This window comes from Octopus sinensis, linkage group LG17, assembly GCF_006345805.1.
Source record: "Octopus sinensis linkage group LG17, ASM634580v1, whole genome shotgun sequence".
Taxonomy (NCBI): domain Eukaryota; kingdom Metazoa; phylum Mollusca; class Cephalopoda; order Octopoda; family Octopodidae; genus Octopus; species Octopus sinensis.
The window spans coordinates 48,933,504-48,959,052 of NC_043013.1; the positions used below are offsets into that span (position 1 = coordinate 48,933,504).

The 25,549-nt window shown below is 37.0% G+C and overlaps 1 protein-coding gene across 2 annotated transcripts in view; it reads left to right on the forward strand.

Moving 5' to 3' along the window:
• LOC115220834 (dual 3',5'-cyclic-AMP and -GMP phosphodiesterase 11A-like) overlaps nucleotides 1–25,549 on the forward strand; it is a 290,583-nt gene that overhangs the window by 74,629 nt on the left and 190,405 nt on the right. The window contains exon 2 of one of the 2 annotated variants that reach the window (XM_029791013.2): nucleotides 21,113–21,980. The exons of the other annotated variant lie outside the window; for it this stretch is intronic. Within the exon in view, the coding sequence (XP_029646873.1) occupies nucleotides 21,150–21,980 (831 nt within the window). The 5' untranslated portion in view covers nucleotides 21,113–21,149. The remainder of the gene's footprint in view (nucleotides 1–21,112; nucleotides 21,981–25,549) is intronic. 2 annotated transcript variants of the gene reach the window in all.

Consider the following 25,549-nt stretch of genomic DNA (forward strand, 5'->3'; position numbering starts at 1 on the left):
AGTGACATTCAAATGTTCTTTAACACTCAGTATCGTTTATGTGTATGAACAAACACATACACTCTGTATGTGCGACCGGTAACGTTTTACACACACACACACAAATAAACACGCACACACACATGCACACACACACAAATAAACACGCACACACACACATGCACACACACATACATACATACATACATACACACATACACACACACACACTCACAGACAATGCAATGCATACTTGCGGAGATATATGACAGTCATGTAAGGACTAAAAAGATATTAATCACCACTCCACATAATCTGCGATACCGATAGGATCTACTTTAGACTTAGGTATAACCAACGGCAAAAGATCAGCGAAAGTCTACCTCTGAGAGCAGAACAATTTCAAATGAGTCAACATAAGCTGGACTGTTCTGCTTGAACACAACAGAAAGTGATGCATGTGTAGATGCAGTAAGTGTAGCGTTTCCTGGACCTGCTGAGGAAAGACGCAGCTTCGTTATTCAGTGGCGATGAATAATACTAAATATTTGACTAACAAAACAGATAAGGATGCTTCCGATCATCACCTTTATCTTTATCTAGTTTCAGCTCACGAGTTGTGGCCATGCTGGGGCACCGCCACTTGGTGTTGCTACGTGATTTTACTTCATGAATGCTTTTTAGCAATTGCCATCTGGTGCATGAGAGAGTTCGATGCAGCTGCCCTCATCTGCACCTCCTGCCGTGAAGTTGGTTCATCTGGGACACCTGACAAGAAGAGATCCAGTTTTATTTTAAAGACCTTGTGAAAGGTGAAATAAATATCGGAGATGATTCAGCCCCCGCAGAATCTGCAGGAACTACGCAAATGTATTTCAAGCTCTTCTAAATTTATCGAACGGTCGGAAACTCTTCCGAATTATCTGTTGGTAGCTTCATACCTCAACCTGTACACCTCGCCTGAGTGTGACAGCATGGGCTGAATTAGTCTTCGCTTGCGTAATTTCCACCTGCGGTCCCTTGTCAATAACAGCAATTTTTAGCTAGTTTCAGCTGCCATGCCTATCTCTGCGATCCATCTCTTGATAAACATCTGGTCGATCAACTTTTGATATTTGCTTTTCTTAAGCTTGTGAAATTTTTTCTACTCTTGGATAGAAGGAACGATTTTGGTCTGAGGGATGCTACCGCCACCTCTTCTGGGAAGATTAGCCTAGTCTTTCAATCAATTTTAATCTCTCAGTCTTGGGTTGAACGCAAAGTAGAAAACCTCTACTGTTGCTTTTATTTTAGTAGTCTTGTAACTTTCCCTTAGGCGCTGATGCTTTGGTTTGTTGGGTTTAACCCTCTGTAGGTTTGTCCACATGACACTTATCCCATTGACCTAGGGAATCAGGTTAAAATGGAGTTCAAGGAATAATGAGCTGGTTCACACTGCTTACAGGGTTAGTCTTTTTTTGCCTCATCTTTTAAGTGTATTGGAGATTGGCAAGATAACAGTGGTGACACACAACATCAAGAACAATTTTCTCTGGTCAGTACTCCAGAGTTCCCTTCAGAATAGAGGACGCTCGAGTGCTTGGTTTTACTGTATCTATTTAGAATAGTCTTACGGTCTTTACACGGTGATCTTCCTCAGTAGAATAGCGGATACTTTACATTATGAACTCCCACTTGCTTTTAGCATTGATATTTTCCCCTCTTTGTTCCCCTGTTGTTGCCAAGTTATAGCCGCCCTTGAAAGACAACTCCAACAATCTATTGTTTGCAGTTCGTGTCTCTGTTTCTTTCACAACTTCCTGGATCTTTCATCTTTACGGTTTTGTTGGCATGTCTGACTCATTCTCGGAGAGAAGCAATGTGCTAACTATGCCTCGGTAGTTTGGAATTCTATTACTGATAAAATTAATAAGCAGAAGTGAGAGGTCTTGCCGTACAGGTTGATTGGCTTGAAGATTGGAAAACCACCAGCCACCTTCCGCACGAGGCCACCGTGGAAAACCTCTCCATTACCAGCACCTGAGCCACGGCAAAGTCACAAGTCAAGAATGGCTGCTGCAATCATTTGAGTATGATGCCATACAGGAAGCACCATACTTTGAATCTTCCACATTGCTGGCTTTTGTGAATTGCTAATAGTCAGTTGCTAAGTTGGGTTTTGGCGTAATTTGATATTGCCCTTGTCCCGAAAAGTACTGCCTAAAATATCGAACAATCTTTTGCTTGAATTCTTGGAATCTCAGGTCCTTGAGTGCTGAAGACGTTATTTATCAGCATTCATTTGAAAATACTCAAGCTCCGAAGTTTTTCTGGATTGGACTTCATGTATGATCATGTGGCCATCTTTTCCAGTAAGTTCAGCGTCTTCCGTGTCCCTCGAAATGTTGGTGTCACGACCGTTATGATGTCCATGAAAGCTCTGATGACTGAAGGCCTTAATTTATCACCATTTTCAGATCCTGCTGATAGTTTTCGTCTTATCTCTAACAGTAGGTTCTTGGCCGCCACGAATAGGACTACGGATATTGTACACCTACGCGGATGTTGTACACGGTCAGTCTCATGATTAGCAAATCGATGTGGGACATCATGAGTTCGAGTACTACTGTTAGTATTTGGTAGGACTCCTGTTCACTTTGGATCAGCCGGTGGAGAACACTTGTGTAGGATTTAAGGAGATCTAACCACATGTCTGAAAGCGTGTGTTATTTCTCGTTGCTTCTCCAATGATGACACTGATTGTTGATGTATGTCCAAAGCATCGAGAGCAGCCTGAGATCACCTCCACCGTTTTTGGAACTCTTGTCAATACTTTCATTGGCCAGTAAAAATATGCCAAATTATGGTGGACGATATCACCAACATCATTCTAACTTCCTTAAAATATCAGAAAGGTAATACTTTCCCATAAAACTGTTACCCAAGCAATTTATAATTCTATTTGTAGAGACGATTCTGCAGATAGTGGCATACACAAGACAGGCACACCAAAACCAGAATGTATCCAGACATTGAAAGCAAAATATTTGTAGAACATTCTAATAAGAACAACATACTTTACATTGTTCTTTGTGACTAGGAGCAAAAGTAAACTATTGGTGTAAAAGGCAGGCTCGCAGTAAATATATTTATCTCGCCTAAAGTTCCAAAAAATGTTCAAATAAAAAGGTATGCCTTCTCTATTCAGGAAAAAAACCCACCATACTATTAAATATGAAAGAGATAAAAACGTTTCGTTGCGAGAGAAAATAACGAGTGTCTGTGTGGAATACAACAACAACTTCATTAGAAGCTACCCCAATATGAATGCATGGTATTAACTTTCATACTAGCTCTTGTGGCTTGATTATCGATTCTTATTCTTACCTATTGTATTAGGTACAAAAGCTATTCAACAATAGATTTTCATTAAAATGCTTGGAAATGCTGGTATTTTCCAATAAAGGCCGAAGCAAGCTGACTCAGGCCCTTCAAATTCAATCAATTAGTGGTAGAGGGAAGATTTGCCATAGTTGGCTTCAATGATCATAAAGATATAAGCACATCTGTGTACACGGATGTATTTGCATAAATAGAGCAGAGATAAATATATCCATGCATTTATACATAAAACGAAAATATACTCTTCTGTACTAAACAGACAGATAGGCATGACTTGCCTGCTCATGGTCTTGCACGAGAATACGTACACAAATTCATATATACAAACGTCCGTCCACACACACACACACACCACACACACACACACACACACCACACACACACACACACACACATTAATTTGAGCTCGAATCTCGAATCTTCACAAATCCTTATATCCATTTCGACTCAAATAACGATGCTTAGTTACTCTATTAGTGATCAGCTTGAAAACATCGAAGGAGATTTTTTTTTTAATCAAGGAACATACGAGGCCCATTCCAAAAGTTTTGAGACTTTTTTCAGGAAACCCAATTATAACTGCCCTAGATTATTGTAATTTTACTATATCATAACTGTATTCTAATAAGCTGACCTGCCAAAATTTTGTTATTCCGGAATGACGGCTGTGGCAGCACTTTGAACTCATCCAACTAAACACTGCTCATCACAGCTGACTACTTTGCAGTATGCAGTCAGAATGTTTGGAAGCTTGTTATGCAATGAAGTGTTGTGTTAAACCGATCAACTCTTTATTTTCTGTTCATTTCTTTCTTTCTCCTCCTTCTCTTTCTCTAAATTACCTTTCACGTGAAATCTATTAACAGTTTAAAAAAAAAAAACTTGCTAGAATTCTCCTTACATCACATACTTACGTACCCGGTAATCACATTTGGTTAAAACGGCTTATTGATGTGTTTTGTTTCTTTTTTATTCCCTGACGAGATGATTGCATTGTTTTACACCAATTTTTATTCCTCCAGAATAATCTCAATGCTTTTTTCGAAACATATGTTGGAAGTATAAATGATTTGAATAACTCCTGCGTTTGACACCATTTCTTAATTTATCCATGTTATACAAAAGCATTTCACTTAACCCTGAAATTTCTACCTTTATAAGTAGGCTGTAATATCCTCGGCCCTTATTTGAATTTTTGCTATCCTAGTAACTATTTATTTATTTTTCACTGTTATTTGTACACGCTGAAATATATTTTCCTAAACAATAGATCCACTTATTTCGGTTAATGGCTTATTCACGAATATACCAACACTAGCACCGATTTTCAGAGTTATTGACTTTGAATTATTATCTCATATCTGATTAGCCTGTTATTACGTAACATGCTTCACAATTTTAGTATATATACCTTATTAGTATTTTCTCTTAAGTTCTGTATATTCTGGGAACGCATTAAAGCTCTTTTCGGGGCTAATTTATTTGAATTCTTACTATTGGGTAACTAATTTCATATTATTACATAACTGATTTCATAATTTGGATATTCATAACTTACTGGGAATTGCTAAAAACAAGATCCTGTGTAAGACAGTTCGGTGTTCTCTGTAAATGCACAAAAGCCGTTTTAAGGGCTACATACTTTGTATTGTTGTTATTGGATGAACGAAACAATTATAAGAACGGAACCAAGGGATAAGCCCCGCTTTCCCGGGAATTACCTTGTACATCAGCTAGTATATATACATACATGTATATATATATATATATATATACATACATTCATAAATACAAACACACACACACACAACACACACACACACACACACACACACACACACACACATATACAACTTATAAATAAGGGCAAACGAAAAAAATTCTAATGCCGAAATTTGACACATTGTCCATAACCATATAATTTTTCACAATACGCACGCTACTCGAAAAAAGTAGACATAAATTTCTAAAAAATTTCATTATTACCATATCGGACCGATTTCAGGGTTAGTTCATAAGAACCCTCCCTTCGTCAGTGATATATATATATATATATATATACGGCAAATAGGAAAATGGGGAGGATGCAAAAACGACATACATCAGCCGGTAGACTATTATATTATTCAAGTATGTCTATTTATTCAAAGTATTAGAAAGTATTAGATGAATGCTATGTGATACATACACATGTACTAATATTACAGAAAAGAGCAAAAGAGCATAAGATCAGATTGTTAGTAGGTTCTAGTTCGTTACGACCGTTTCTGCTGAGAGGCAACGAAATCCTTCATGCCATCTCCATCTCCTCAGTATTCTGCAGGGATGGGCAGATAAAGGTTGGATGATGAATGTGCCTCTAGGCTTGTTGAAAGGGTCTAAGTGGTTGGGAGGGTTAATACATATAAGAAACAGTTAACAATAGGTACAGTGTGTTTGTCTTTTTGAAAGGGCAGAAAAAGAATAGGAGAAAACATGAGGATGATAGTGAAGCACAACTTATAAAAATTTTGGGTATAAGAAGGGGAATACAAACATATATCCATACATACATACATACATGTATGTATATATGTATGTATATATATATATATATATATATATATATATATATACATATATATATACATACATATTGCAAGAAATAAGAGTTAAAAACTGAGTTAAAAACTTATTTCTTGCAATATAGGTGCTTCGGCTATTTCAGTCACAATTAGTGACGTTAACAGTTTTCCTATATGTATGTAGCAACTTTTTTCCTTTCATTTTCTTCCTTCCTCTTTTCCTTCTCCTTTTCTTCATTTGTATTAACCTTATATGTCTCCAACGCCCCCATATTTGACCTCATCCATCCCTTTCTTAATTCTTGACCATTTTATTTCTTCAAACTTTTGAAATTTTATTCCGACTTTGGTATTCATTTCAACTCACATCTGCGATGAGTTAACTTGAAAATTCCAAGCGACAATGTAACCTTCGTTTAATTAAGGTATTCTCGGCCAGGTGATTAGTTAAGTAGAGTACCTCTCATTGAACCATCAGAGGATCAAGTAGCTAAAAAACATATGTACACAGGATTTCACTCATTCCATACTCTCAATTTGGATTTTTATTCGCATTTGTAGCAACTTTAATTGCTAACCCTGAGTAACACAGAAACTTTCAGTTTATCGTGTTTCTTCGTAACTTCGCTATGGGAAAAAGTGTGTAACCTTCGATGCCAATAAATTCGCATTGTTCCTTACCAGACATTGTCCATTTCTTGTTTTCTATACCTACGACAGACTGTTTGAAGCTTACAAACTTCCTATACTTGGATCCCTAGATTTTACCCTTATATATCGATACATACATGCATACATACATGCATGCGTACAGACACGTACACAAACACACACACACACACACACACACACACACACATACATATATGTATATCTATCTATCTATCTATCTATCTATCTCTCTCTCTCTCTCTCTCTCTCTCTCTCTCTCTATATATATATATATATATATATATATAAAGCGTACAATGGGTAAACTGTTGCGATTTTATATTTTTTATTTCACGCAAGCGCATGTTTTGATTTTCATTTTGTGAACCACACAGGATAGTAGGGGCAGTTGGGCACCGCCTGTGAGAAAAAAAAAAGGACTATGACGGAACTCACTCTGCCAGAAATTTGGTAACATGTTGTACTGCTTGCTATTCGCGCCGGAAGCTCCAAGACGAACATTTCAGAGTGTTTGGGTGTCAATCTGAAGACAATGCAGAGGATTCGGAAAGAATTGTATGAGTCTAATGGTGATTACGAAGGTACGGTAGCTCGGAAAACTCACTCTGATCGTTCTAATAAGAAAAGAACTCCTGAATTTGTTGGTGAGATACAGGCCATGATTGACAACAATCACTCCAAGCTAATCAGGTCAATCGCCAGTCATGGGAGTGTCCGAGTTTCTTATCAAGCAGGTAGTGCATGAAGACATTCGGTATTCCTCATACACTGCCTTCATGTTACTATCTTTATATATTTATACTAGCACTATAACCCGGCAACGCCGGGTCATAGTGTTAGTGCATGTATATAGAGCTGCGTGCGTGCGCACATACACGCGAGTACTGTCCAAACCTCCGACCAATCACATACAGCTAGCTGGCATTCAATTGGCATATCAAGTTTCAGGTATTTTGATTGGGTTTTGGATAGAAAATTCACAAAAAAGTCACTTCTATTGATTTTTTAATGGCTTTGTGGGGCGACTGGGGAAATGTAAAGATGTGCACGACCACCCTTGAAAAATTGTGGGTTTGTATAAAGGACACACAGACAGACATTTTGCCGTTTATATATATACTAGCAGTATCGCCCGGCGTTGCTCGGGTTGTAAGGGAAATAAATATATAAGCATTTTTAGAGAGTTATAGCAAAAAAATGCATTAAAAATTGAAAAAAAATTAAGGTAAATTTTTTTAAAATCGTTGACACATCGTAGATATTTTTAGAGAGTTACTTCCCTTATATAAAAGCGAAAAAAATGCATTAAAATGGAAAAATATGATGGTAAATTTTTTTAAAATCGTAGACTCATCGTAGACGCACGCTAATACCCAGAAGGGCTCGATATGAATCACGACTATAAGATACCCGCTTTTGGTTAAACTGCACCGCAAAATGTGGGAGTAGTTAGGAATCTAAATCGTAGGAGGAGACGACACACAACTTCACTCTTATATAAAGATGCTTTTTTTTTCAGTCATAGAGTTAGATTTATGAAGGTCTTCAGTAGAAAATCCTTCGAATTCTGACTCGCTGCTTGATATAATGAAATTCGTATCCATTTTTTGTCAGAATTACAAATTTTGAAAACACAATAGGAACAAATTTCGGAAAAAAATCTCCCATAATTCACGGAATTAAAATTACACTTCGATTTTTGTACAAAACTGTAGTTGAAGTGTTTACGAAGTATAATACGTGTTTTCACGAATGTACTAAAGAGATTTGCTCTGATATTCTCATTTAAATATGAATAGGTAAATTCGGGCGGCTTGGTAACTATATATAAGTGTCGTCTGTTTATACATAAACACTGTTTCATACTGCAATTATATATACATATATCTATATATAATATTATATAATAAAATATATACAGAGTAAAATAAAAACCAATTTACCTTTTCTGTCCGTCCGTGTGTCTTTGCAAATGTGTTGGAATGATAAGTGAGTTGAGTTTTGGCGCCTTTTTTACTAATAACAAACACACACGTGTTTGTATGTAGTTGTATGTGTATGTAGTTGTATGTAGTTGTATATGTATGTGTATGCGTGTGTGTGAGGAATGACACACACACACTCACGCACGCACACATGTACATCAATGCTTTCGGAGTGATATGTTAAAATATTGAGTTTTCTCGAATTTTGTCTTAATTGGTGGTAAAATTGAAAGAAATTTTTTATGGCATCACCCACTGAAGTACTCTGAAAAATCTTAGGTAAATTCTAATTGAGAAATTGTGTGAGGACTAAATGGTTATGTATTTATTTGTTTCTGTTTGCTGTGTTTTTTATTTTTGAGTAGTGGTTTAAATACTTTCAGTTTAGTCTTCCTCAAATCACTCTGTCGCTATTTACTTTCATTTTATTCGTTGCACACTGTGTGTGTGCGTTTGCGTGTGGTGTAAACCAGACTAAGAAAAGCATTTGACACACACACCAGAATGTGAGTTTTCTGTAAATTTTGCTTAATTGGAGTTTAAATTTTAAAAACTGGACCTGGCATGACGCGATGCATTGTACTCTTAAAAATGCTAGGTAAATTGTAATTGAAGAAATCCTATATTGTAGATTTGTATAACTCCCAAAGGGAGGCAGATAAAATCTGCCTTTTATAATAAGAGATTATAATAAGAGATTATAATAAGAGATATATATTACTGCTCCTATACTCATATATATATTAAGAGATTTATATTACTGCTCCTATACTCAGAAGCGTTTGAAGCTACAACAAACTCCGTTGCAGGATCGAAGTGTGCCAACGACAAATCAGATATTGATATTTTTCATTTTGTCAAATATATATATATAGATATATATATATAGTGATAAAATAAGTCTCACTGTTAATAATGTTCTCTAAAGGTACACAACGTATTATATTTATAGTTTCAGAGTTAATGTGTTTGGCAAGTGACATGATTTTACCTTGTTCAACATTTTCAGTGGTTCCTTTACTGTCAATGAGATATAAGTACAATGTATGTTGGGATAAATGACCTCACAGTTGATTTCCTTACACAAATATCTTTAAAAAGGAAATGCCAAAAATAGGTTTTGTTTTTGAAGCGATTATAAATTTTATTAACATAGATTTCGGTTTTCTTTTTTTTTTTTTTGTCTCTTTGGTTCAGAGAGAATAAAATCTGCTTAAAGTTAGAATACATCAGAAACAGAAAGCGAAAAAAAAAAAAAATCACGTGTATTGTGTTCCCAATTTACTTGTTGCCTCTCATTATTCGGTTGTGTCTTTACTCTTTCAGTTATGTATATTTCAACTAATCAACTTGAATATTTTACTGTTTGAAACTCTCATTGCTCTAAACCTATTTGGACAGCTCGAGTAGAAATGCTAATGTAAACAGAACTGTTCTATCGAATATGGACACAATTAGTTTGATAGCAGTGAAACTGAAGCTAGATTTAATATAGAAATTTATTCCCATTTTAGCATCGACTCACTATATATATATATATGTAACAAAGTGGAGTTGTAAGGTACCGCACGAGTGGAATTATATATGAAAGAAGGTTTGAAAATGCAATTTTAAAAGATTTTTATTTATTTTACCGGTTTCACTTTTTATATTTTCCCAAGATTTTCCCTTGTAAATTTTCTTAGCATTTTCTTGTTATCAAAGAATGTATATATGTATTGTAGTATTTTGTGACAACCAGTAACTAACACATCCAAGCTTTTACATGTTACTTTAGACAATCGTTTTCTAAGAAGTGAAACCGGTAAAGTAAACCTTCTTTCATATATATATCAGTAAATATATACAGAGTGTTTGGGCCAAATTTGTATAAAAGAAAAAGAAAATACAGTATCTAATCCAAAAGCAAAGTACTTTTTAAAAAAGTCAGAAAGTATGTATGTATGTATGATTTTCTTTTGAGTTTTAAGTTGTTCTTTAGAGAGCTCAAGCTAGCTAACAAAGCGACAAGACTGTTTAAGTTAAGAGAGTTCCCTGTGTTTGTAAATTTGTTGTTGAGTTAGTATGTTGGTTGAACTGTCGATGCATATACCGAAGTGTGTGCATCTATTCGAATAAGAAACTCAGATGGAGAATTTGGGGAATGTTTCACAAATCTGTGCTAGTCATAGATTGGATTTGAAGCATCCACGTCAGTTTCTTTTCTTCTTTTTCTAGTTTTTTTTGTGCAACATTGTTGCTACAGAACCTAATACACCTATGATGATGGATACGAACGAGAATTCATAGTTAGAGAACAAGAGCTGTAAATTCCGCATTAATTCGCTATAAATGTTCTCTTTGTCCTGGAATTTTGATTACACATTCACATCTGTAGAGTAGCTGACTTCTACAACAGCGCATGACTTTTGTGCTCTGTCCCACAGAAAGTTACTAGGTCTCTTATGTTTGCACCGAACTGATATTTTTATTGGGGTGTTCCACCAGTATTCCCTGTTTTTAAAGGTGTGGATACGCCAGGGCACTCATTGCTGCGGATAGCATTGTAAATAGTCTCTGCAAGTATATCATGCCTCAGGGGCGTGCGTATGTATGTATGTATGTATGTATGTATGTATGTATGTATGTATGTATGTATGTATGTATGTATGTATGTATGCATACATACGCACGCCCCTGAGACTATTTGCAATGCTATCCGCAGAGACTATTTACAATGCTATCCGCAGCAATGACTGCCCTGGCGTATCCACACCTTTAAAAACAGGGAATACTGGTGGAACACCCCAATAAAAATATCAGGTCATGTTGCTCCACATCTAACAGAGATTTAGACTTAATTCAGAAGGTTATGGGAAACTGCTGGAGACTGTGGTCCACCCCTGGCTTGATGGGATCGCTGCTAGAGAGATCCGCAAGACCGAAATGGATGGAGGAAAAGAGTGCACAGCGGTTGTTCGAAGTTTGAAAGAGCAAGAATGAAGCAAGAGAAGATCAAGAGAAAGCATAGAAAGAATGAACCTGTGAAAAATGAGGGAGTGCTGCTTTCTATATGTGTGCTTTGTGGGAGGAAATACTTGAGTCATGCAAGCCTGATCAGCTGTCGAACTCACATGAATTAACCCCTTGCATATTGTGATACGGCTATTGTTCACAACAGAACATGTGCAACCTGTGGTAAGGTGTGCCTTTCAGTTGGAGGTTTGGAAAGTTATGTCACAGGACTTCATACTGTGGCACTTGTTCCATCTGCCAGCTAGCTCAGCTGTGCATTATGCAAAAGAATGTGCAAATTTTTGGCCGGGCTCAAGAGTCATACAAGGGCCTTATTTCAATGATCCCTTCTAGCAATGGCTTTGCTCGTATACGAAAAAGCAGCTATTATGTATGTGTGAATGCATGTATGTATGTGTGAATACATGTATGTACGTAATGTATGTAATGTATGTAATGTATGTAATGTATGTAATGTATGTATGTATGCATGCCTGTAAGTAGGTATGTACGTACGTATGTTTATACATGCACGGATGCATGTGTGTATATGCTTTTATAAGCTCAGATTCAAAACAGATTGTGTCTACCAAATTCCACTTACAAGTCATTCGTCAAATAGAGAGGTTTATGATAGAGGATATTTTCCGAAAGTACAACACATTGGGATTGAAACCGAAACTACATGGTTGCAAAGGATACTTCTGAACTACTTGATCATGCACTGACATTATTCTCGAGAGATTCCAGTCTGAATGGATGTAATTAAAAATTTCTAGGGTTTGAAAAAAAAAATTATATGACGTACCACTCATTCTCCTATGCGGGTTTCATCCTAATATTATACATAGGGCAAATTCCAGAATCTCTCTCTATATATATGGCAAAATGTCTGCGTGTGTGTCCTTTATACAAATCCACACTTTATCAGTTAGAGAGCTCGCACTTTCTATGGTCATTCAAAACCGTCCAAGGGTGGTCGTGCACATCTTTACATTTCCCCGGTCACCCCGCAAAGCCATTAAAAAATCAATAGAAGTGAATATTTTGTGAATTTTCTATTCAAAACCCAATCAAAATGCACGAAACTTGATACGCCAATTGAATGCCAGCTAGCTGTATGTGATTGGTCGGAGATTTGGACAGTACTCGCGTGTATGTGCGCAGGCACGCAGCTGTATATGCGTGCACTAGCACTATGACCCAGCAACGCCGGGTCATAGTGCTAGTATAGTACAAATGGTTACAATAAGCACACGTAACAATGTTAATTAGGTGGTTCGACATAGCTGCTGGTTTACATCTAGTCATAATCGACAATAACTGAATGTCAATACCACTATAAACGGCAGGCATGCGTTGATTAGTTTATAGTTTGATATAATGCCCAACGTCGAGAATATACCAAGCATTTTAGACAACTGTTGACAGTTCTGTCTATATCATAGTCCTTCAGATAACAGTGTTCTATAGACGTTCTATTAAGTTTTGTAGAAGCTGTGGCGAAAACACCACGGAAATATTATGAAAGCAAAGAGTTTGAATTAAATTATTTGTCCGATATTAGTAGACGAATTGCTTAATCTCGACGGATTAATCGATAGAAAAGCAGACACGATCTGATGCTGTTGATGTATAATAAATCCAGCATATTTTGTGGCAATCGTATTCTGATAATCGAGCAAAATCTCTTTATGCTCCCGAGTATCATTTCACCGGCCTTTCAGACGTGACCATCCCATTTTTTTTCAAGTATGCTGTATGAAGGACTGCTTGTTCTATTTTATGGTGCTAGGATGTACTTTGATGAAAATTTGATGGCAAACTAAACGTTTAGAGTTCCATCGCTGGTTGATACCTTCCGTACATTACAGGTGATAGAAGTTTTCAATTTGTGCCGTATCCCATAATATACACAGTAAAACTCTTCCATTTATATTCAGTTAATAAGTTATTACATAAAATACATTCATTTTGTAGGTTTGTTTTCTTGATGAGTGTCTATAATTCGATTGGGTTTGAGGAGTTTCGTTTCGGTTTACTTCGATCTGTACAATTCATTGTGAATATCCAACTTATCAGAAGCCTTGCGACCTCTATCCTATCCATTATGCCTAGTATGCACATTCATGCATTGCTCGCGTTTGTTGCTGCATTTCAAAGTAAATATATAAATCTGAGATCTGTCAGTAAAATATGTAAAATATGATTTTAGCTATTTTAAGTGAGTAAATGAAAAACAAAATAATAAAAAAATAAAGTTTGTAGATTGTGTTCACATTTTACATTCTTTCGAAAATATGTTTGTTGAATCTATTTTAATAAATAGAACACAGCAGATACATTAACGTCTTACTTCCATTTTCCAGATATAAAGTCCAAATTTAATCAAAGTAAACAACATTTTTTTAGAACATTTGTGCGCTATATATATATATATATAATATATATATATATATATACATACATATGTACACACATACATACATAATATATATATATATATTATATATATATATAATATATATATATATATATATATATATATAAATATAAAACTCAACTTGTGTGTCTGTGTGTGTGTCTGTGTGTTTAACCTCCCGGCACATCTCCTCCTAGCCAACAAATCGTAGAATCACCAAAAATGGGTCACTTAAAGTTTAGGCGAATGAAAATTGAACTGCGCTATTTCTGTTCCATAATTCATCTCGCAAGTGCAAAAATCGATAATGTGTTTGTTTAGGCCTTATCCCATGCATTGAATAGTGAACTTGACTCAGTTAGCTGTTTGACGTGAACTGTGTTCACCACGCGTGCAAGCATGCGTAAATTGCATAAAAAATAAAAAATCAAGATATAAAAACGAATCGCCGTAAACACTGTAGAAATTCGGCAAAGAAATGAATTTTCGGGATGTAGCCTGGAGGGTTTTTCGTATTAATCGTTTGGATTTTGTGAACACATGCCAATTGTTTTCATAACATTTTTAACGATTTGAATTAAATGCGACCATTTTGCGTTGAGTCTGCAGTTTGAATCACTTTAACCAAATTTTAGCAGGCCGGATTTTTGATCATCACGATACATCGCCAGCGACTCTATGAAACTCTCCCCTGAAATCCCCGTTGAGAAATACTGATCTAAAAGAATAATCCAACAATGCAATTATTTGATCAACAAAAATTTATGAAACGCTTCTACGTACTTCCTATTGAGGAAATGGAACACATAAGCGCAAAAATAGAGGGCATTAAATGCTTGATTTTAAAACCAAAATAATTGAATTTTGATTGAACTTCATCCAAGTTTAGCTTAATTTGCGCGTGCATAGAACGCACGTGCGCACGGGACGGGCAATAGTGCTAGTATATATACATCACTGTGATCACTGTGACCGACCAGGCTATCAGATGTTGCTACACTTCGCTGGGCACAATGCGCTCCGCATTGTTTTAGCCTTCAAATGACGCCACCCCGCTGGCTAAGCGAGCAGGCCAACAGAAGAAAGAGTGAGAGAAAGTTGTGGCCAAAGAGTACAGCAGGGATCGTCACCATCCACTGCCGGAGCCTCGTGGAGCTTTAGGTGTTTTCGCTCAATAAACACTCACAACGCCCGGTCTGGGAATCGAAACCGCGATCCTACGACCGTGAGTCCGCTGCCCAAACCACTGGGCTATTGCACCTCCACACACACACGCACGCACGCACACACACACACACACACACACACACACACACACACACACATATTGTCTTCAATTCTTAAAAACTTTTCAGCCACAAAGCTGTGGTCATGCTGGGGCACCACCGTTGACTGTGCTACACCGTTATTTGAAACCTCCTCTGTTATATGGCATTTGGTCAATGAGGGCGTTTAATGCCGCTGCCCTCATCAGTGTTTCCTGCCGAGAAGTAGGCTCGTCTGGAACCCGCAACAGGAAGAGATCCAGTTTTGTTTTAAGGACATTTACATCCACATCATGCAGGTCTCTCAGGCATTTTGGAAGGATATTGAAGGGCTGTGAGCCCTTGAAGGCCAACCTGTTGCAATATTTGGTCCTGTATTTTGATGGCGATGCTGGGATTTTTGGCACTATGCAGTGGCACCCCGTTCTACAGTTTGAATAACTTTCAATGCCAAAGTTTGGTACAAGGCCTTCTAGAATTTTCCATATGTATATCACTGCACATCTTTCCTGCCTTCGTTCCAGGGAGAAGAGTGTTAATTATTTCAGTCTTTCCCTGTAGCTGATACGCTGCATCGAGAGATTTCCTTAGTGTAGCTTCGAGTTCCACCGTGAACTATTCCGTGGTGACCATAGTTGGGTGCAGTAGTCCAAGCGGCTGATGTCCTCCAAAGGATCATCAATGTCTCCTTTTCTCTTATTTTGAAAGTTCAGAGGATCCAGCCAGCCAGCCGTCTACATTTTACTACCAAATTGGTAATATGCACGTGAAAAGATGCATCATTGCTCATGTCAATGCCCAGGTCACACACTGATTTTGATTCAGGGACTTCAATTCCTCCCGGGCCAGTGTATCCTCTCTGTACGTTGTTTAGCTTTGTGAGCTGGTAGTGAAGGGCCCGGAATTTTCCTGCATTAAACTGCATGTTGTTATCATCAGCCCACCTATATACTGCGTCCAACTCGCGTATATGTACACACACACACACACACATACACACACACATACACACACACACATACACACACACATGTAGATGCACTCTTTTCTGTCACTAACGCTTAATTTTATAGGAAGAGCTTCAACAAACTGACACAAGTAGAAACCATTTTTAGCGTGTTTGACTCTCACTTTTGTAATATATCAGATATTAAACGCAACAATTAATCAAAGTAATATTCATGTTTATTAGTGAATCTGTTATGCTATTTTTGTTTACATTAGAAATGATCTGAATTTATCTCCCCCTTTATTTTGTCAGTTTATGTGAGACGGATATGCTTTTAGGCATTCAGCCCATACACGATATTTCCTTTCTGTCTTGGTGATAGCCTCTATTCATTTCGTTCAAAAACGGTTTCAAATAGAAACACATATAAAGACCAGAAAATAATTCTTAAATTATTTGAAGAAAATTAACGATTGAGTATATAATTCAAATATTTTAAATTGCTAAAAACATGTTCAAGCACATTGTAACAATAAATAAATAAATAAATTTATAAATAAATAAATGAATAAATAAAATAAGAAAAATGTTCAAAGCTGAGATTCATACAAGGAAGCCGCCCTTTCATTATGAAGTGTTTACTCTGCTCTTCCGAATCGAATTTGTGAATATTATTTCTGATAATCAATATTTATTGGTTTGAAAAAACATGAAAATATTGCCTCAACATATCGATATATCGATATATTGATTTCATTCGTAGGCACAAGTCCAGGTATAAATATTTAGGTCACTTGAATTCATATTACTGGTTACAAAGTGGTGGACAAAATGCTTAGCGGCATGTTGTCCGTCTTTTCATTGGGAGTTCAAATTCCGCCGAGGTAGACTTTACCTTCATCCTTTCGGTGTCGTTAAAATAAGTATCAGCTGAATACCGGGGTCGAAGTCATTGACATACCTATTTCTTTATTACCCACAAGGGACTAAACACAGAGGGGACAAACAAGGACAGACATAGGTATTAAGTCGATTACATCGACCCCAGTGCGTAACTGGTACTTAATTTATCGACCCCGAAAGGATGAAAGGCAAAGTCGACCTCGGCGGAATTTGAACTCACAACGTAACGCAGACGAAATACCGCTAAGCATTTCGCCCGGCGTGCTAACGTTTCTGCCAGCTCGCCGCTGACATACCATTACCCCAAGTTTTCTGGCTTTGTACCAAAATTTGAAACAATGTTTTACTGGTTATGAAGGCGGTGAACTGGCAGAGTCATTAGCATGCTGGACAACATGCTTAGCAGCATTCTATCTGTCTTTGTGTTCTGAGTTCAAATTCGACAGACTGATTATATTTTCATCGACACTGGAGTGATGAAAGACATGCAGTAAAAGTATGAAGTTAAAACATTCAAATACTAGTTTCGCTAACTTACTTCTCTAACAACAATCGTCATTTTATAATCACAGTATCAATGTTGTGGGGTGATGGGAACAGCATAGTGCTGTCTGCTAAATCCATCTGGAGTTAGCTGTCAGGATTAACATACTGAGATCATCGGGGAGTCGGTTCAATCGATTATCCTCTCCCTCTTCGATTCTGTGGCTTTCTATCAATGGAAGAATATCAATATAATATAATAATAAGTAATAATATGTAATTGTATATATGCTCTTTTCCCTCTTCACTCTTTGAGAAAAAAAATCTCCACAGAAGACGGAAGAAAAATATACTTAGAAGCGATTCCCTCCCTTTGAGCAACAACTCTCTTTCGTTCTCTGTCTCTTCCACACAATAAGCAGCTTCCAGTAAGACCACCATGTGCAATATCATTCATCATCATTGTTCGACCGTGGTCGAGACAATGGAATTTACCATGCTACGCCAGACTTCACGGTCCATCATGGCATTACGGAGGTCCTGTTGCTGGATGCTTGTATCCATGGAGATTACATCAGGGTAGGAGAGTGTGCGCCCTCTGGTATTGCGAGTAGATGGCTTCCAGTGGAGAAGAGTAGAAATTACCTCGTTTTCAGCTCTACAACAATGTCCAGCAAACTGGACTCTCCTACCTTTCACAAGAGATGACACAGGTGGTAGTTTCCCATATATTTGCATTTTGGTTGGATGACGCTTCCACGAGAGATTTTGATTCTCATAAGGAGGCGAGTGTAGGTTCCATCCAACCACCTCTCAAGCTTGTTTGTTAATGTCCAGGTTTCTGAGCCATTATATGTGCAATATAATATACATTTCCAGATATAATAATACACTGTCAACTACTTCTGCGCCTGCACAACTTCCTTTTTAAATAGATCTTCTTAGTCATGATAACGCCAATTTCTACAGAACTTTGAGCCCATTGCTCTCTCAGTTAATCTTTCGGAAATTCTACCTGTGGCCAAACACAAATACCACGCGTATGCCTTTTCAGGGGGATATTGCATTCTTACATCACACAACAATGGTCCCTTGTGCTTCAAAAATGTTAAGGCTCTACTTTGACACGTGGAAAACATTCCATCACACATAGACAAGAAAGTATATCGACAAGACTTTCACCGACTCCAATTTCAAATCTGTTGCAGCTTAAGAATTTTACACACACACACACACACACACACACACACACACACACACACACACACATACACACACTCACATACACACACACACACATTCCTCTCCCTCTTCTTTTCTCTCTCTAAACGTACATGCACACATACTTATATGTTTGTGTATATGTATGTATGCATACACCCATATGTGTTTGTGTTCGTCTGTGTGTGTATGTGTGTGTGTGTATTTGTGTTCGTGTGTGTGCCTGTGTGTGAGTGTGTTCGCGCGTATGTGCGCTTCTCAGCCGCATATCTACGCTTTCAGTTACGCTGCGTTGCATCTTGGGTAAGTGTTTGTTTGTCTGTTTTCCTGTACTTTCGAGGTTTGGCAAAAGAACCCGACAGAATAAGTACCGGGCTGAAAAAGGTACTGAAGTAGATTCGTTCGACTAAAACCCTTCAAAGCGGTGCCCAGCATGGTCGTAGTCCAATGATTGAAGAAAGCAAAAGATAAAAGCTAAAAGACACACACACACACATCTATCTATCTATCTATCTATCTATCTATCTATCTATCTATCTATCTATCTATCTATCTATCTATCTATCTATCTATCTATCTATCATCTATCTATCTATCTATCTATCTATCTATCTATCTATCTATATATATATATATATATATATATATATATATATATACCAACATACATGTACACTGGCTCGCTAGATTTGGCTTGGAATGACTTCGTTTTGGTGCCGTTGTGACATGCTGTACACCAGGTTTCTCCATCTCTCACACTGCGTGCTAGAGTTCGGGTCTCCACAATGATATTCTTCTCCATCACTTGACGGTGTCCGATCATGTCTTATTACTTTATCCGTCTCTCTTTACATTTCCTTGAATATTCGTTGCAATGTGACTGGGTCTTGCTACACAGCCGTAGCATTTCAGCTTTCTTTCAGTCCACATGAGGGCTAATGTCATACTCTAATGTCATACTCAACTGTGATGTTGTCCAATTACGTGAAGCTTCAGATGTTACGATAGCATCTCATTTCCAGTCCCTGCACGTTCCTCTGTATCGTTGCATCTGACGAAATTGGTGAACTTACAAGAAGTAACAATGAATTGGGTGAATTAGTTAACAAATTTCCTAGTGCATCCAGAAAGTTTCAGAAAAAAATCAGTGATGAAAAAATCTGGAATCATAACAAATGTCAACGATACGATCTCAAAGGACAGAATCAAGACAATTCAACATTGCAATTAAGTTTGGTAATTATTGGGTTTCAAATTTTGGTTCAAGGCCAACAGTTTTGTGGGAGAGGTTAATTCGATTATAATGACCCATGTTTTCAACTGGTACTTATTTTATAAACCCCGAAAGGATGAAAGGCAAAGTCAACCTCGGCGGAATTTGAACTCAGTACGTAAAGATAGACGAAATGTCGCTAAACACTTTGCTCAGACTGCTAACGATTCTGCCAGCTCGCCACCTTAATTTGAGTAATTATTAATGATAAATAATCTAATTTTTGAGGGAAGGGGCAAATCAATGAAAATGACAAATACTTGACTGCTATTTTATTTTAACGACCCCGGAGGAATGAATAACAAAATTAGCCTCAACGGAAGTAAGGACACAGTAAGGACACTGTAAAGAGCCGAAAGAAATACTAAAATACACTTTCTCCTCACTGTTAATGAGTTTTCCAGATCACTGTCATACAAATGCAAAGTAATAATAAGAGGTTATCTAAATTTATGGTTATTATTAGACTGCAGTAAACTTGGCTGCGGTATTTATATTAACATGATTTAAAATGAAATTTGAATTATCAATAAATAGAATTATTATCAAATATATTTACAAAATTCCACAAGGCTACCTAAACAGAAGGATTACCAAAATTATGGCTTACATTATGCATTTAAATGAAAAAGATATGGGCAATCAGTTTAGGGCTGGATTTAAAATTTTCGGAACTCTGTGGGTTATCGATCTTGAGCAAACTTGACATCTGAGTCGATAAAATTATCACTTATAATATATTGGAGTTAATTCATCGATTTTCTTCTAGCTAAAACATACTATTGATTAATGGCATCACTTTTTATTAAAGTTTCCGATTGTTTTCCACATTATTTATCAGTTAATGATAATTTAATATAATGATGTTTTCATTTAATGAGTGGTTTCTAATTAATGCTAACAACTGTTTATGATACTGACTGAAAGTAATCTTGTTAGAATCTTTAAAAGAAACTTTTTTTATTATGTAATCTGCAATGTGTTATTATAACGCGTCTCTTTTTTATTTTATTTTATCCAGGGCAATAAAGTTATAACGATATCATCCGAAACCAATCATGAACCGGCTACATCCTACATTGAATGCGAGCAAAATAGAAAGCTGGTTGGATGCCAATCCTGAGTGTGCCTGTGATTATTTTCTTCGGAAAGCTGACATAACTCTAATAAACAAATGGTTGGTTCTCCATGGCTTCCAATCGCTTCAAGAATTTATAATCAAAAGAAAGGGATCCTCTGGTCAAGAAAGTCTGACACCCACATCTCCTAATGACTTAAAGTGTAACAATGAACAAGCTTTCTTCTCAGAATCCAAGCACCATAGATCTAATTCTAAGAAACATTTACGTCAAGATTTTGCAAAGTCAAAATTACGCAATATATTCCGTACATATTGCCCATCGACATATACTTTTGATTCAAATACTGAGGCCAGGCGGAGCAGTTTAAAGGAGATGCGCCAGTTTCGTTCTTTACCGCCGACCTCCTTAAATATGCTTAGCATGCTCATTGAGTCAAAGATCCGGATTCCACGCTACCCCAGCAAGGACATTGACATGAAACGGGAAATGTTCCATTTGGATGAAAAAGATTTCTTTTTAGAAATAGTAAAAGATATCTCGAATGATTTGAACCTTGCCAGTTTGAGTGCGAAAATTGTGGCCAACATTAGCATCCTTGTAGATGGTGATAAAGGATCACTCTTTTTGGTTGATAAATCAATAAAAGAGAAACCTGTTTTGGTGTCCAAAATCTTCGATGTCCATTCTGGTACTACCCTGATGCCATCAGTTACAACCGATGCTAGTATTACAGTTCAGTGGGGAAAAGGGATAATCGGTCACGTGGCTGAAGTGGGAGAAACTGTAAATATCGGGAACGCCAGTGAGGTAAGTGGAAAGAAACGATTTCACGTAATATTATTTTTACAAAGGGCTTTTGCCTTTCATGCAATTAGTCTTATGTTTATATTCTACTCCACGCTTTGAAGTTAGCTTAGTGTATGCCTTACTAATAAGTATTTGAAAATTAGGTCCTAATGAAAGTCAGCTGCAATAAACAACCGTCCGAAGAAGGTAACTTGCTTTCGTTTCAAATAACTGAAAGAAATGGACCACTGTCTTTTATCTCTATTTATAAACGGCAAAATGTCTGTCTGTGTGTCCTTTATACAAATCCACAATTTTTCAGTTAAAGGGCTCGCACTTTGTATGTCCTTTTCAAGTCCTTTTTTGTAAATAGTTTTAAGTTAAGTTAAACTAAATAATATTTATATACTACATATATACCAAAAAAAGAAATTAGTTTATTTACCCTGAGTTACATTCAAAACCGTCCAAGGGTAGTCGTGCATATCTTTACATTTCCTCAGTCACCCCTCAAAGCCATTAAAAAGTCAATAGAAGTTAATTTTTTGTGAATTTTCTATCCAAAACCCAATCAAAATGCCCGAAACTTGATACGCCAATTGAATGCCAGCTAGCTGTATGTGATTGGTTGGAGATTTGGACAGTACTCGTGTGTGCTAGTATATAATATTTGATTACTGTACTTCAGTTCCCAGTGTCTATATCTACCATATTTGTGTATGAGGTTTTAAATATATATTCAGCAAAACATCCAACAAGATTTTGTCATTTCACGGAACCAACTTTGTGAGTAGTTAAATATCGACTACATATGAACATTGTGCATAGATAAGAGTAGATTATATAAAAACATTATGTGTAGGTAAATGTATACTACATATGAAAATTATGTGTATGTGTAATAAAAATTGCATAGGTAAGTGTAGACCACATTCATTGTGTGAAGTTACGTGCACACTACATACACAAGTTGTATGCAGGTGAATGTAGACCAAATACATTGTATTAGATTGGTTACAAACATTGGCTACAAGTAAGTCTACACTACGTACAAACATTGGGTGTAGGTAAGTAAGGACAATGTTGTGTGTGGAAATAATCGATAATCCTGGCAATGCATCACCTTCCGGCTTACCATGGATCGCTGCTGGAAATAATAACAATGATTCCTGCTGTTGGTGTAAGATCTTACGATTTAAGTAGGTGATGTAGTCGACCAATCTATACAAGTACTTAAGACGTTGATATGATGCTTTTGACTATGCAGGAATGCAAAGCGGCAGGATTTGAACGCAGAGCAAGTGATTTAATCTATCGGCATATTCTTTCTGCCACTTTTGCTACATAGTAAGAAGGCAATAATTTCTAATGAAAACACAAAACTATGCAGTTTTTGCGGAGGAAACTGTTGATTATATTGTCTTCATTTGACCCCCAGAAGGATGAAAAAAAAGTTGAGAGAGTGAATTTAAAATGTAAAGTGATGTAACTAAATAGAGCAAGATATTTTGTTCATCGGTCGAGCGATTCTGCAAATTCATTATCCCTGTATATCTAGTAGTCTTAATAATTTATTTTCATAGTAAGTACTCATATGAACTCATTATAATGCAATCATCTGCTTGATCCATATGATTAGCCCCGTGTACACTATATGTATTACTGTAGTTCAGAGTTCATCCGAGGGACAACGGTTGCATCTTCTGTATGTGCTTCTTTGCTTGTAAACACGTCTTGATTTTTTTTCGAAGTGTTCACCCTATTATAGTTAATGTTTATTTTCATGGGAAAATTAATAAGCCAAGGCTATAAACTAATGAAGATTGCGATTTGAGAAATTAGATCATTTTTGAACTATAGCCATTGCGTGTCTTACAAACTGCCTTTATAAAATGTATTTTTTCTTTTAAAACTTTCACTTTTTTCAATATGTAGTTGGTAATCTAGTCAATTTCTGTTTCTGTCTTATCAGTTTGTTTGATTAAAATTTACCAGAAAATAGCGGATTTTTTATCATGATGTAAAAAGTGTATCAGTAAATGCTGCCGAAACAGCTGTTGTGAATTTGTGTTCTTCTTTTATACATACATACACGGTGGCTGCCCCCTCGTTATCGAGTATGGCCATTGCACGAAGCTTAATCAATGTTGTTATCGTGCAATGCCTGTGCAAGAAGATTTTTTTTTTAAGTGAGGAAAGGCTGTGCACAGAGTCAATCCCACTCACTAAGCAATAGCAGCCATAATCCTAAAAGACGAATAAGTCAACATCATCGGTAACCACTGAGCCGCAGGTTTTATGTCGGAGTTATCCCAAGTTTTATGTCGGAGTACACATACATACATGCATACATACATACATACATACATTACGTGTGTGTGTATGTGTGTGTGTGTGTGTGTGTTTAAGGCATTGAACAGGGATACTTCGACTTTCTGAATAGTTATGTCTTCCGGGGCAAATGTGTGTGTGTATATATATTTATGCATGAATATACATACGATGATGGCCGTCTGATCGTGACCGAAGAAGAGTATTGCGGACCTTCCGGTAGATTGTGCGCTCTATGACTAACTTATATTTTGCATTTGAGGCTAATGGGTCTTGTTCTTGACAAGCATACACCACTGAAAACATTGCAAGCCAAGCTTTCCCCATTCACTACACTAGCAGTACGCTTTCCAGCAGCACGCTTAAAATCATCATGCAGAATATACACTCTCTCAAAGGTCTCGGCCCCCATCATTAACCTGCTTCCTCCATCTGTGGCGATGACAGGCATTGCTCTCCCAGTCAGTCTCCTGCATATCAGAGGCCTTTAATGAGGACTTGACACATTCCTTAAATCGCAGCCTTGATTTCTGCTGGGATTTCTTTCCATTAACAAGTTCCCTATAAAGCATCTGTTTAGGGATCCTGCTATCCTTCATTCTAATAAGGTGTTTTGTCCAACATAACCGGTGCTTGTGCACCGCAATACTCAATATATCAGCTGTCCTCAGGACCTACGTGTCTGGGTTTTTGAAGGTCCAGCCAACATTCAGAATGTTTCTCAGACATCTCTGATGAAAGTGTTCATGGACCCTTACATGACGTTTGTAAAAGGTCCATTTCTCACATGAGTAAAGGAACGATGTCAGTACACATGCACGGCACACAGCAATTTTTGTACACACACACACACACACACACACACACACACACACACACGCACACATACATATATGTATAAAAAATACAAACTGGGACAAGAACGCAAAACATTTTGATGACAACACAAAAAACACGGACGGGACATTCGAAGCCTTCAATCTTCAGTCAAGAACCGGATCATCCTCGCAATTTCGGCTGATTAATCTTGAGATTGCTCCAATCTGGCCAGCCCCAAGGAAAAACTAAGCTAAGTGCATTAGATTCCTTGGAAGAAAGCTTCGAATGTATACAAAACAAGGACAGAAAAACGGACGATGTTACACGAATATGAATACAAAAATAATACCAAAAAACAATAATAATAATAATACGTAAAAACAATAATAATATTAATAACAATAACAGGACATCACGAACAGGCGTCTTTCGACTAGTAT